Source organism: Aptenodytes forsteri, unplaced genomic scaffold (assembly GCF_000699145.1).
Source record: "Aptenodytes forsteri isolate BGI_AS27 unplaced genomic scaffold, ASM69914v1 Scaffold93, whole genome shotgun sequence".
Lineage (NCBI taxonomy): Eukaryota > Metazoa > Chordata > Aves > Sphenisciformes > Spheniscidae > Aptenodytes > Aptenodytes forsteri.
The window spans coordinates 11901234-11914762 of NW_008794665.1; the positions used below are offsets into that span (position 1 = coordinate 11901234).

A 13529-nucleotide genomic window follows, 5' to 3' on the forward strand; every position below is an offset into this window, starting at 1 on the left:
GAGGGCGACGACTACTAGTTGAGTTGGCCTCTAGAGCCAGGAGGGGGGCTGCGCCTTGCCCGCTCGCCTTCCCTGCACTCTCCCTGCTCTCTTCCCTGAGATCTCTCAACTGGGGAGGTGGAGGCCTGGTGGAAGCAGTTAATGTAGCAGTTTATGTTGCATAAACTCCATTTTACCTTCTCTGCAAGTGCTGCGACTGTTCTGCCTGACCCACTTTGCCCTGCTCCCGGTGGCAGTGCCAACCATCTTGCAGAGGTAGCTATGCCCTCACAAATGGCAGATCACTGAAGATTTTTGTTAGTCTTTAACTGTTTTATCTTGGAGAAAGCAAGCACAGCTTCTTTGGCTACTGCTGTGCCAGCATCCTTGAGTCTTCCTTAGGCTGCTCCAGACCCCACGGCAAGGATTTACATTGACCTATTCTAAGTAAGCTCTGAATCATCACATCCAACATCAAAGACAGACTTGAGCAAGAAGGTCCTGGAAGTCATAACTGTCTCTGCCTTACTGGAGTGCTCTGCTAAAAAAGCAAGGTAGTAAATTTTACTACAGAACTGGAGGTTTTCAAGTGGCTTAGAAGAAGCTGATGATCTCAAATGCATGTGTCAAATCTCAGGGTAGTTCACTCAAAGCTGAATGGAGGTTGTGGACTGCCAGCAGATTGTACGTGACCAGCCCAACTCACGACAAGACCAGATTTGGAGAGAGGACTGTGAATTCAGCATCCTCACACCCAAGCTCCACCATCCAGCACATGGTTCCACCTTGCAGAGATTCCACCAAGGAATAATAGTGCTGAGGCTGCTTCTGTGCAGCAAGAGTCAATTCCTTAGTTTTTGTTCCTGCATCAGCTAAGAAAACACACATTCACCCTTACAAAGGGAAAAACTCCAGCAAATGTTTACTCAATCAAGTTACAGATCTAGCCATATGGATGCTGGTGGAAAAGCTCACTCAAAACTAAGGGAGCCTTTCACGCCAAGAGCATTAACAGTATGCTTTCATTTAGCCTGCAAAGTCCTTGGGCCATTTGGAAGAGCAGGGTTTGCAACTGCAGCTGCAATTCACTGGCACAAAGGTTTTTTCTATCTCCCAGAATATTAGAGATGGATAACAAAGTGAGATTTAGAAGACAGCTTTCTTCATATTACACAATGACAGTGTGCCTATCCAGATTACTCTTGCGTTAACACATTGCATTTTTTAATCATGAGCACTTAAGAGAAACACATGCGCACACAAACACATAATCGCAGCCTTACAGTGTTGCGGCAGAATGGCGACAATCACTACAAAGGTCAATCCCGTACCCTTTCTGCCACTGTAGCACCCTTTGGAGAGTAGGAGAAATGAAAAACCCCAAACCTAAGCTATAGTGCATCTCCCCGCTAACACGCTTTGGCTGTCCTCTTCTTCCCCTTTTCTTCCACAACATTCCCTGTGTTTGATGTTCATACATATTTCTGGAGCTGACCAAGAAATCCCTCCATATACCTGTTTGATTTTAGCTTTGCTGTTATCCATTCCAAGAAGGACAAGCTGGTCATTTTGATATTCTATCTGAATATTGGCAACCTAATTAAAAGGAGCAAAGGGAGGTGTAAAAAGCCTGCACCAGCATGGATGCTTGCTCTGGGGTCAAGCCCATTTCCCCAGGCCACAGGGGCAAACATTGGGGGTTCATCACAACACAGCCAGGGGACAATCCTCCAAATGGGGCACAGGAATCAAGGGCTCACGTTCATATCACTTTATTTGCACCATTCAAGAGAGGCACCTATCTTAGCAGGGCTATTCTGACTCAATCCATACGTATTAGCTACCAGCATTGCTCTCGAGGGCAATCAGCTCACCTAGAATTTGAGTCATCCTCTAGAGTGAACATATGTCCTCACCAACTCTAGAAAAAACCCTGAGCAATGGCAACGCAGATTGAATCCAGGCCTGAACCACTGCATGACCACTTCTGTAGCTTTACTCACCTGAGGGGCAGCTGAAATCTGCCTTTCTTGCATCCTGCCACCAGCCCCCTGTGCCTGTGCGCTGCCATTAAGAAGGAAAGAAGAAAGGCAGAGGGCAGGACCTAAGGTATACCTGTCCCTGCAGAAGTAAACTAGGGGGAAGAGCAAAATAGCTTGTGAACAAGATGGTATGTTCAAAGGTATGTAATGGGGCACATGGGACATGGTCATCTCTTATACAGCTCTCTCACAGGAATTAATTTGCTCCCAAGAGTGTCCTTGGATGGAGGGTGGTAACTTTACCATGGAGGCTATATGAACAAATGAATGATATGCACTCACGCCTACGGCTGGTTCGCAATGCACATGTATGGAGACTGTCACTGACTCACCCTTGGATGGCGGTCTCTCCAGATCTGAATCGAGGTGGATCGGTGGGGCAATGTAGGAAACCTGCCCATGATGAGCCTGCCCTGTGGACAAATAAGTGTTTTAGTTCTGCTGTTTCCTACAGAGATCTATCACGGCTATAATTAAACATACAGCATTTTTATGGCACTGGATTCAAAACAGGTTTGCAAGTATTTTGTTCTATTGTGCATTTTTCACAATGAACTTCCATTTTGTGGAGAAACCTGATGAAAAGTTGAAAACACTCCCATTTCTTTTGCTTTTTCCATGCAGACGTGGGTACTATGTTGAATTTTAGTTATACCTGCTTTACCACTACCACATAGATTTTGCACGATATTCTCTTAAAAGGTCATATGTCACAGAAGACAACAGATTTCATACAAGCCCATTCAGTCCGTTAATCTCACTCTAAGAGGGAAGCAAGCATTTCTGTGTCATAGCAATTTTTGAAGGAAGCGTGGTATGAAGTACAACTGCATCTGTTTTTCCCACCTGCAGAAGATGCAGATATCAGTTTGTGGAGCTTGCCATTGCTTTCACCTGCGTGGAAGCTTTTTGGTTCCCAACACTGCCATGCAGTTTCCCAGTTGCTAAAGACTCAACTCTTCTCCAGTAGTTTGGACATAACTATATTGAGAAACTTCTATTTATAATAAAAACATGTTGTTATAATTCATTTATTTACTGTAACAATTTACAGGGCTGTTAATCTCTTTTTCTAAACATGGAAAGTTAATGACACATAGATTACGATAACAGTTAGAGTAACCTTCCCGTTTCAAGTAATATTCGTGCTGCAATAAAAGCAGTTGATTCCTCTTATGAGACACATTCCAAATAATTAATACGGCTCCCTGTTGACACTTGCTGTTGTTGCTCCAAGCAATTTCCAAGCTAGCGTCACAAGCAGCAGAGCAGCAGTACAGTCTTCGGGCTTCTTTGTAATGACATCCAGGAATACCACGAGCGCAGTATGCTGGTGCACATAATATGTTGAAAACATCTCTTCAGAGGGATAAAATATTAATGAGGAACGGGGAAAAAAAAGAAGTGTGTCTGAATGGGCAGGATATATTTACCACTTTACGCTGAGGCTGACTCAGATAATTTGCATTATTAGCCATTACAACAACTGGACGTTATTCAGGTTTAAAATCTACCAACACATCATAAATTCTATATTTGCTTTTAAGTGCTTTAACATGGGAAATCTGCTTCAGGCAAACCCATAGCTAATAACGAGTTACCCCGCTTTCCCCTTCTTGTTTACATGTTAAAAATCCATTTGATGTCATTAGTGAGCACAAGTCATCATTTAATAGCTGCTCAGTTCTGCAGCAGAAACAGGCAGACGGTCTGATCTCACTCCAAACTGCTCAATGTGCAGGATCCACATGTGCCTGTCTAACCATAGGACAGGCTCCCCATTTGCTGCATCAAAGATACCACTGAAACACAAAATAGCTGAGGTTGGAAGGGAGGTCTGGAAATCACCTAGTCCAGCCCAAGGGCAACAAGAGCCCATGGCAAGCGTCCAGTCTGATTTGTAGTATCTCCAAGGGTGGAGACTCCACAACCTCTCTGGGCAACATGTACCAGTGCTTGGCCACACTCACAGGGGAAAAAAAAAAGCTTTTTCTTACATTTAAGTGTAATTTCCTGTATTTCAATTTGTGCCTCTTGTCCTGTCACTGGATGCCTCTAAGAAGAGCCTGGCTCCATCGTCCTTATTCTCCCCCATCATGTACTTATACACATCAGTAAGATCCCCTGGACCTCATCTGGTCCAGGCTGGACAGTCCAGCTCTTTCAGCCTCTCCCCACATAGAGGTGCTTCTATCCCTTAATTGTCATTGTGGCCCTTTGCTGGACTTGCTCCAGTAAGTCCCTGTCTCTCTTGCACTGGGTAGCCCAGCACTGAAGCCAACACCCAGATATGTCTCACCAGGGCTGAGCAGAGGGGCAGGATCACCTCCCTCAACCTGCTGGCAATGCTCTGCCTAACACAGCCCAGGAGGCTGGTGGCCTTTTTTGCCCTATGGGCACATTGCTAGCACATGGTTTTGTTTGTTGGGGTTTTTTTAGTTTTTTTATCACCTGGTCTTCTTGGGACCATGTGACCCCAAATACAAAAAAGAATGATTCTGCAGGCTTAACGGGCTAGGCTGGAGTAAAGAAGATACATGCGCAGTATATAAAAGACTACAAAACATTTGCGAGTTTGTTTAGAGATTCATTACAATTCAGTAATAACTATGGAAGTTTATGAATGTTTTATAAAAGCTTTTACCTAATATGGAGGAAGCAGTAGCATCAAATGCTCTCTTGTGATAAATGGAACAAGTTGCATAAAGCTTTTATCTACATGCTGCTGATGCAAAACACACTACTTCCAAAAAAATATCAAACTTGACTTCTGTTAGACTGTACGCATCCTGCAATACTAATAAATTCAATTTTGGGTTTTAATATTCTCTCTATAAAAAAGCAGTGCAAACAATTGTTGTGCTTCATTTTCTGGGCATGAATGCCAGCTTAGTTGCTCTTCAGACTCATCACAGTCTTCCCATATGAGGAACAAAGGGTCTCCACTGATATCTGTGGCCCCAATTATACATTCAGGATCAAGATACCTTGTAAACCTTCTTGTTGATCAACAGAATCACATTTTTTCTTTGATTTTACTATTATTTGCAATGGTGATATCTGAGAGGGTTGAGGGAAGGAAGGCAAGGGGGGATGCCTGAAGCAAGCCCTAGCAATGGGACTAGTACATAAGCACACGGAGAAAACTCTGAGTCAGAAGACCAAACTAGAGGATCAGGATCAGAGCAATGGCTCTTCTGGCACTGCCAGAAGTTTTGCCACTGACTCCATTAAAACCCACAATTTTACCCAATGGACCCAATGCAAGAATTTGAGTCTGATATCACTGGTGCAGTTAAAGTCGGTCACAAAGACTGACAGGACGAGTTTTGCCAAGTGACGCCAACTCCCAGTCCCTTTTGCGTGAATTTTGCAGTTTCAGATGCTCACTTCAAGCCCCAGCTGTAGGAATGAGTGACTCCAATCTCCCGCTCTCCAGTTCCAGCTACTGCAGAAAAACACTTGAAAAGGAGAATGTGAAAACCTTAACGAAAAAAGAGATGGCAGAAACACTCAACACCTCGCTCTCCAAATCGCCCGGTCCTTCAGCTGTTTCTTCTGCATGTTGGGTCTGAGCTGACAATGGTGCAACACCGGGAGGTAGGACATGGCCTGCGTGACCATCTCTCCAGCTGTCAGGCTTTCATTTCTACCCACACATCTATTAACCCACAAGCCTATTTGTTCGACTGCTCTTCGACCTGAAGAGCTGCCCACACACTAACCAATATTGGTCTGGTACCTGTGCCTGTAGGAGAGGAAATGGCTGGTGTCAGGTCCTTCCCGAATTTTGCAGGATGCTCCAAAAATAACTGCACCTCTTTAAATAAGTGGCTCAGTTTTTAGCTCTTTAAAAAAAAAAAAAAAAGAAAAAAAAAGCCAGCTTCCAACAAAATACCAAAGGTCAAAATGTCTCTGTTGCTGACGGAAAGTTGGGCATGCCTCGTATCGTAACAGCTTGCACGGCCTTTTCCAAATCCCACCCTGACTATAACCATCTGGTGTTTCTGCAGCTGGCTCCTAGGTAAAAAAGTAAACAGCAATCAAACGTAATAATCAAAGTAACATGCGATGAAGTTGCCGATTTTGTATCTAATCACTAAGGTTGGGCTCTGTTTCCCTTATTCCTCTTGCTGGCAAGGTCCAGCCACCGACATGGCCGATGGCCATGGCTTCCAGTGAGCGGCAGGAGTGGGGCAGGGGGAGGAATGGGCAACAAGGGCTAATGCTGGAAGACAACCATGGGTCAGTCTTTCCTTTTTTTGTATCATACCACAAGGATTCAGGTTTGGTCAACACTGCATAAATGTCAAAACCACCTCAGGTGAGATGGGGCAAACAGCAAATGTGACACAGGCAGCCACAAAGTCCTTGTCTTCTGCTCACGTCGCCTCTCTCAATGAGGACAGACATATGGCATCCATAGTAGCCAGGCCATATGCACGTGCTGTGGCAATGGGAAAAGAAGCATGTTTGGTAGCAGCAATTTTGGGAGTGAAATATAGATATGACCTTGAAAGTCTACCTGGTGACACAGTCTTCCTCAGGTAGAGGAAATGGGGGAGATGTTTGCGGATTAGAAAAAGTGCCTGGCTAGCCATTATTTTCAGGCCTGAGACATGAGAGATGCAACACATTTTAAAAAGCCAATAACTTAGAAGAACAAAGATAATGTTTTGTAAAGACTGAAGGAAACATAATAGCTTGGCCTAAGGGATTTTTTTTTTAGTCATCTATAGATGCCACAATATAAAACCACAGAAAAAAATCTGTGAATGCATGGACTAACCAAGGAAAGTAGCAACAAAGCAGTCTCATCTCTTTATCTATTAAAAACACTTCCCCCAATCCTATTTGGAAACATACCCACTGTTTGTAGCATCTAACAGGACAGACCTCCCTCCTGACCCTATGCCGAGTTTCCAGTGCCCGTGACGTTTGATTTTTCTAGAGCACAATTCCTGTAGTCATGTATGCACGTGGGAAACCTTTCTGCCTGGCCCTTGCTCATTTTCTCCCTGAGATTTTACAGTGCACTGTTACAGAGAAAACCTGAATAGAAAACATACGACTGGAAGATTCAAACCCCCAAAAGCAAAGAGAAAGAACACCAACATTTACTAGACTAAAAATAAGCCTTTTTAAAACGTCTGATGAGAGACCTCCTAAACATCTGATGACTTGCCTCCTAAAGCTGTGGTGCTGACTATGCCATGAAGATAATTAAAATCACCAGAATGGTTGGTCCTCACTTTTCCCTACCGCTCCTTTACTCAGTGCCCATGGTACCGTGGTGGGCATGGACGGTCGTGCACCTGAATTGCAGTTCTGCCCTGTGCCTGACCCTCTTCATCAGCAGCAATGAGAAGCCACCAGGAGATACATTTTTTTAAACAAACATGCTTAAAACTATTTGTCTCAAGCAGTGAGAGTCCCCTTTCTTTACTGTCCTCATCCAGAGGCGATGACTGCAACGCATTTTTTTGCTGCCATGTCAGACTGCATCGCTTGCTCAGTTTTCCACCCATTTTCTAGCCTCTTTTGGTATGTTTTTGTCTTCCATGGGCTCACCAGTTCTCAAGATCCTTCTTAGACAGCCTAGCTAGCGTTTAATTTTGTGCTGGTACCTCTGACAACCCAGTGCTACCATCCACTGCCTCTCCTATGCCCCTTGTTGTCAGCACCTCCGAATGCAGCCACCTCCATGGACTTAATCCCTCATTCTGTTTGCCCACTTGCTTGGATCACTAATGAGTTAAGTTAATAACCGTGAAACCACACATCCATTCCTGAGACTTTGATTTCAGTTCTTCACATTTTTTTTTAATAACAATGGGATAGGCAGACACTATGTACCCTGAATATATATTCTAAGGAAAAGTCTTGGAAAACTTACTCACAATTTTACTAATATCTTTATAGATAAACTATACTTCGCATGCTGTGGCCTTTTTTTCCATGTAACAGAAAAAATCAATTTTTAAAAGCAGTCCAGTTTGGCTGTGATGATCTGATCTGTAAAAAACAACATTACTTTTTGGTCACATTTCTGTAATCCTCTAACTGTTAACAGGATTTTTTCAAAAATCTAATTTATTATTTAACTGAAGACTACATTCCACTTTGTTGGATTGCAATTTCCAGGATCATCACTCTCATCCTCTTTAATTTCCAAAATTAGTACATTTTTTCCTCAGCCTTTTTTCACCACTCATGAGTCTTTTGAACTCCGTAATATGTAGGCATACATAAAAACATATGAAAAGAGAAATTAAAAAGCTGGTAGGTTTACTAACAAACTCTTCTGACATACCATTAAACAAATTTCATTCAGACCTATTACTCGGCATATATTCAGACTTCTCCCAGCAGCCTTTTTTTCTGCCTTCCATCAATTACTATCTTTACAAAACATCATTTCCTCACTGCCCACCCTTTTCCATTTTGCATTAAAAGCTTTCTTTTTAAATAAAGCTTTTACAAAGCCATTCCCTACCTCAGACATGTCAGAGTTAGCACTGATTCTGTCCACTGCTTCATTTATTCATGGACGTTTATGGAGTACCTCTCTTTCATCTGTACATCTCTCTCTCATCTTTCATTGCCCTTTTAACTCCTTAGGGTAGCAGTAACTCATCCGCTCCCTCTTCTTCTCTCCCTCCCAGGGTTATTTCCCTGTCCTTCCCTTGAAGCCATGCACGCCTCTGAATACAAGAAACCCGTCTTTTCCAAAGGGCGCTCTCCGACTACATTATCTCTGTTCTCTTGCCATTTTGCCTCTTGTATTTCATACTGGGAACCATCGCAAGCTTAAAGCACCTGCAGCAGGAAAAGTAGGGTACCTGCAAGCATGGCTGCGTGCAGAGGGACTGCTGGCTCCTGGTCACAGCTGCCTTCTGAAAATGGAGGTTACCGAAACCAGCTGCCTCAATGGGCATTGACAGAGAGACTATAATCCATGCCGAAGAGAGGGCTCCTGTGCAAAGCCAGCATAACAAGCAAATGTTATGGATGCAGGGAGAGGGGTGAGCTGGGGAGATGTTTGGCTAGGTCCTTGTCACACATGCATCTCGTGTTTTAGAGTAAATGCAAATCCAAAAGCAGCGCCTGGCAGTGTGCTTGTGGGAGCAGAAAGTGTGATAAAATGGACTATTCTTTTCTGAGGATGTACTGTTCCTGCTTTGAATCTGTCACAACAAACAACAGCCTTAACCGTGAGAGGAAGGAAATCAAAATGGCCTTTTTCAATGACCAAACTGTCCCTCATGTGACAGCCATTACCTGGGAAGGCTTAGGCTAGGTTTGAACTGCAGGCAAAAATAAGGACAAAAATAATGCCAAAGGAATGGGTTAAAAACTGCCTGAGTATTATAGCAGCTGAAGCAATTGGAGGCTTTTCACCAGTGGCAGCTGCATATTTTCAAAGGAGCATTTAGGACTCAGAAACTCATGTCCCAGCTGAAGTCAGAGGTGAAGAAGCTTAAAGTCACACTGAGATTCCTTGTTTTGCTGTGCAAACATTGTAATTTGTGTTTTGTGTTTAGATGAACCTCACCCCTCTGTTAAGGACTTAAAACGTTTGATTTAGCAGCACCTTGGCTCCAGCGATGCTCTGCATCCTCCAGTGCATGTCCCAGAACTTACCCTGCGGTATGAAAGCCTGGTATAAGGGCCGGGGAGGAATAAGAAGAAGAAAAAAACTGGGAAATATTTCATACGTGCCATTATAATTAAACAATGTTAAAGACCTCCTATCTTCCCTCCATACGGCAGCACGTGGAGGAAGGCCGTATCCAGGTCTGGCTTTCCCCAGTGCCCAAGGCAGGGAGCTGACCTGCAGGGCTGCACGTTTTTTGAGCTTTGCTCCCTGAAAGCTTGCCCAGCAGGCTAAAGAAACACATCACATCATATTATTCTTCCCCTTCCAGATGTGCTCGCTGTGCTATGAAATACAATTTACCAGTCACCTGCACTGGAAAACAGGGGGGAGGAGAAGAGGGATTTTGGTGCAGAGGAGACTGAGGGATTTGGAGCAATGCAGTCCTCAGAGCCCTGGGGCAGATGATGAATATTGGTAACCACAAACTACCCAGAGTGGGTTTAGCAACGGTGAATACAGCAAAGCCCAGGGAGGTTTTCTTGGCCACCTCTCAAAGATTTAATCTGATATGAAGAGCGCTGTGCCAGCTCCTGCTGCCCTTACTCTGCTCTTGTCCCAAAGTCAAACAGGACATTTCCAACTGCCTTAGTGGGTCAAGCCCAGCCTGTTCTGCCTCAGATGAGGCTGAAAAGACTTTGGATGGAGAAGTTAGGAAGAGTTTTTTGGGGGAAACCTAGCCAAAGCCATCCAGTCCATCTCCTGCAGAGGTAAAATTGTTCCTTACATTGTTTTGAAAGGTATCTCCTCAGGGCTGCCCACCACTCCCTCCCAGACGCTGAGCAGCAGATCTCACCATCAAAAGATTTCATCTTTGTTTTCCCTTTCTTGGGGGGGACAGAATCCTGCTGCCTCCCTGCCTGAGATGTTTGTGCCATATTTTTTCCCTGTTGCTTGCTCTTTTCCCCCCACCTGTGCTCCTTTAGAGCCTGCCCTTTGCTGCTGTGCTCTCACTATTGCCCACATTTCTTGTCTCTCCTATCTCTCTCAGCTGGGCACTCTTAACCAAGGGTGCAGCTTCGTGTTATAGCTAACCTATTTCACAGCAGTCTTCCCTCCTCTGGGACATGGCCAGGCATTTCTATCCCCTCCCTGGCAGCAGATCTGGCAATTAATGCAAGCACAGAGCGAGCAAGAGCTGATCTGATGGAAAATGACCCACCGAAAACAGTAATTACTAGTTTTCCACTGGCTCAATGAGCAGAACCAATTCAGGCTGCCGTGGCAGCAGTGCCAGATCTGATGCAAAGGAAAGGGCAAGAATAAAAGAGCCAGGGGTGGGATGGGGACAGCTATCAGTTTAACTGTAACATAAAACTGCACCTGGGAACAGTAGTGGCATTGTATCTGGACGTCCCCTCCATCCCCACACCAGACTCTCTCCTTGCCCCAGGGAGACTCCCACCAATTGCATCCTTTCTTCACCGCCTTTCAGACAGCTTTTAATCCACCTGCCAGCATAATTTAGAGCGCTATGTCTCACAACTCCAGGTCAAGGGTTTTAATGAAAGCCAAATGCGTTACAGCATGCTCACTCCTCACAGGCAGAGCTTGGGACACAGCCCTGTCTTTCTGTTATTTGTGCTGCTCTTGTTCATGCAGAAAGGGGAGCAGTGGGGGAAAAGAAGAAAGCAGGCAGTAGCTCTTGCCATGTTGAGCTTAAATTTCAGTGGCAAAGCATCTGGGGGGATTGTCAGAGAAATCAGCTGAGATGCTGGATTACGTGGTAGGAGACACGTCCGAAGCAGACAGGTAGATCTGCGAGTCTCCAGCCCGGAGACGGTAATTGAAGTGTCTTGTGGTTTCAAATACTGTGAGATGTGGTCCAAGAATTTGTCACTCTCGCTCTCCTCCATTTGTGACAGCCCATAGCAGGTGTCCCCTCCAATTCTGCCTTTATTTTCCAGCCCGTATGTCTCTGCATGCGTAGCATGGTCTCCATCCCCACGTCGTACCTCCCTGGTACTGCCTATACCTCTGCTGCGATCCTCTCTCTTTCTCCTCTGCCACCTCCCGAGCAGGTGAGACCTCGCCTCCACTCACCCTCTATGTCAGACAAGTCTCTCTCCAGGAACTTGTGATTGCAAGCCTCCAAGAAACAATTTCAGCACGTGGGCCTGCTTCTCTGGCTCCTGACGTGCATCCTCTTGTCCAGCTTAATGAACTCCATCTTCCATAGCCACATGACCACATACCATGCAAACCTTAACTCCTATCTTCTGTGACTATTCCTCACTGCAACTGCAGCCCAGAAACAACTGCCAGACAATAAAGCATTAAAGCAGTCTTCTTCGTTACAGGTATTCTTATCAACTGCTCTCATTAAGGAAGTGCAAAGCGATGAGTAATTTGTTTTCCGAGCGGGTCAGTGCACCCTAACTTCATTAATCACTTCTTTTGATCTGCAACGGGAGCCTTGAGACAGGCAGTACAGCCTGCCTGGCTCCGCTTCCAGCTTGCTGCCAAGCTACAACTACGGAGCAGAGTCCCTGCAAGAGGGGATAGATTCCATCCCGAAGTGAGTGATTAAACAGTTAATGAGATTAACACTACGTTATTTGATGAAGAAATGAAACAAGGGTAGGTATTTTCTCCATGACCTAAAAGAACAGTAATCTAAGCCACCTCATCATCTTTCTTTTTTTTCTTTGCTTCTTTCTTTCTTTTTGAGATAATATAAGGTATGTCTCAGCATGAAGGACATGGCTGCCTGTAGAGAGATTTTGACAACTCCCCTCTGAGTGCTAAAATGCTGTCAGCCGAAAAACTGAGCTGTTTGGGGAAATTGATCCAGCTGTGACAGACTTCCTCTCTGTTTTCATGTTTTCTCTCTCAATCAAAAGCCTCTTAAAGAATCCATGTTTTCAGTTCAATCTCAGAGAAGGGGGAGAAGAGGGGAGATCACCTACTTTTGCTGCACTGTTCATCATTAACCTAGCTGGATAGAGAAACCTGTGAGAGGAAGAGGAAGGTCTCAAAAGTCTCTCGCATCTACCCACTGCACACGGATAGAGGATCTGAATACAACAGTTTCCCTCACTCACATATAGCAACTGCATATGGACCTTCTGACTGCTGGCAAGGGAAGAGTCAATACGTTTTGGCTGCAGCCAGTAACAGCACAGGAAGCAGAGCTTTTAGGCCTGAGTTTATCTCCAATGCCAATAACAGGCAAGCTGCTGGATCAGCCATCCAAAGAAAGCCTTACTGGGATTTTTTTCAATAATCATTAGGAATCATCTCCCCCTTCCTCAGCCCAAAGAAAACGAAATCTAAGCATTTTTAAACCTTGTCCCTAGCTATGAATATATCTGTAACCTTTCCACATGAGTGACAATTCTGAATACAATTTTTGATGGTCAAATCCTGGGAGCACTCTTACTGCTTTATAGCAAAGATTAAGCATGGTCCTGTCACAGTCAGTAAAAGAGCATCTCTTTCTATCGCCTCAATCGGAAACTCCAGAAATCCCCAGTCCTATAAGGTGAAGCAGTGCCAAGCAGCCCAAAAGTTCCTTGCAAAGACAACTTGGCGCTGCACTGTTTTTGCACTCTTTTCACCTTTGCATGTAACATAGCTTTACAACTCGATGCCTGCTGTCTTGCTTGTTGGGTCTTTCTCCACAGTTTTTCCAGTTAAGTGTTAAAACATGTTGATGTTTGTTTATTTCTCCTCTTTACCTACCTGCTGTAAACTCAGCTGGGGGAACCCATGCTCAATGTGGCCAATTTTTTAATTTTTGTTTTTTAAAGACCCATGCAGCAGAATTGCTGATTTATACATTGAAAGAGATCTGAAGTCTGTAGCTTACCAATTTTAGTTTTGGTGAAGTCAACTATGGACTTTATAAA

At 44.4% G+C, this 13529-nt stretch overlaps 1 protein-coding gene across 1 annotated transcript in view; it reads right to left on the bottom strand.

Moving 5' to 3' along the window:
- The window catches only part of ADGRL3 (adhesion G protein-coupled receptor L3), a 333004-nt gene that overhangs the window by 142031 nt on the left and 177444 nt on the right, over window positions 1–13529 (bottom strand). The window contains exon 6 of the mRNA XM_019470560.1: window positions 2354–2434. Coding sequence (XP_019326105.1) covers window positions 2354–2434 — 81 coding nt within the window. The remainder of the gene's footprint in view (window positions 1–2353; window positions 2435–13529) is intronic.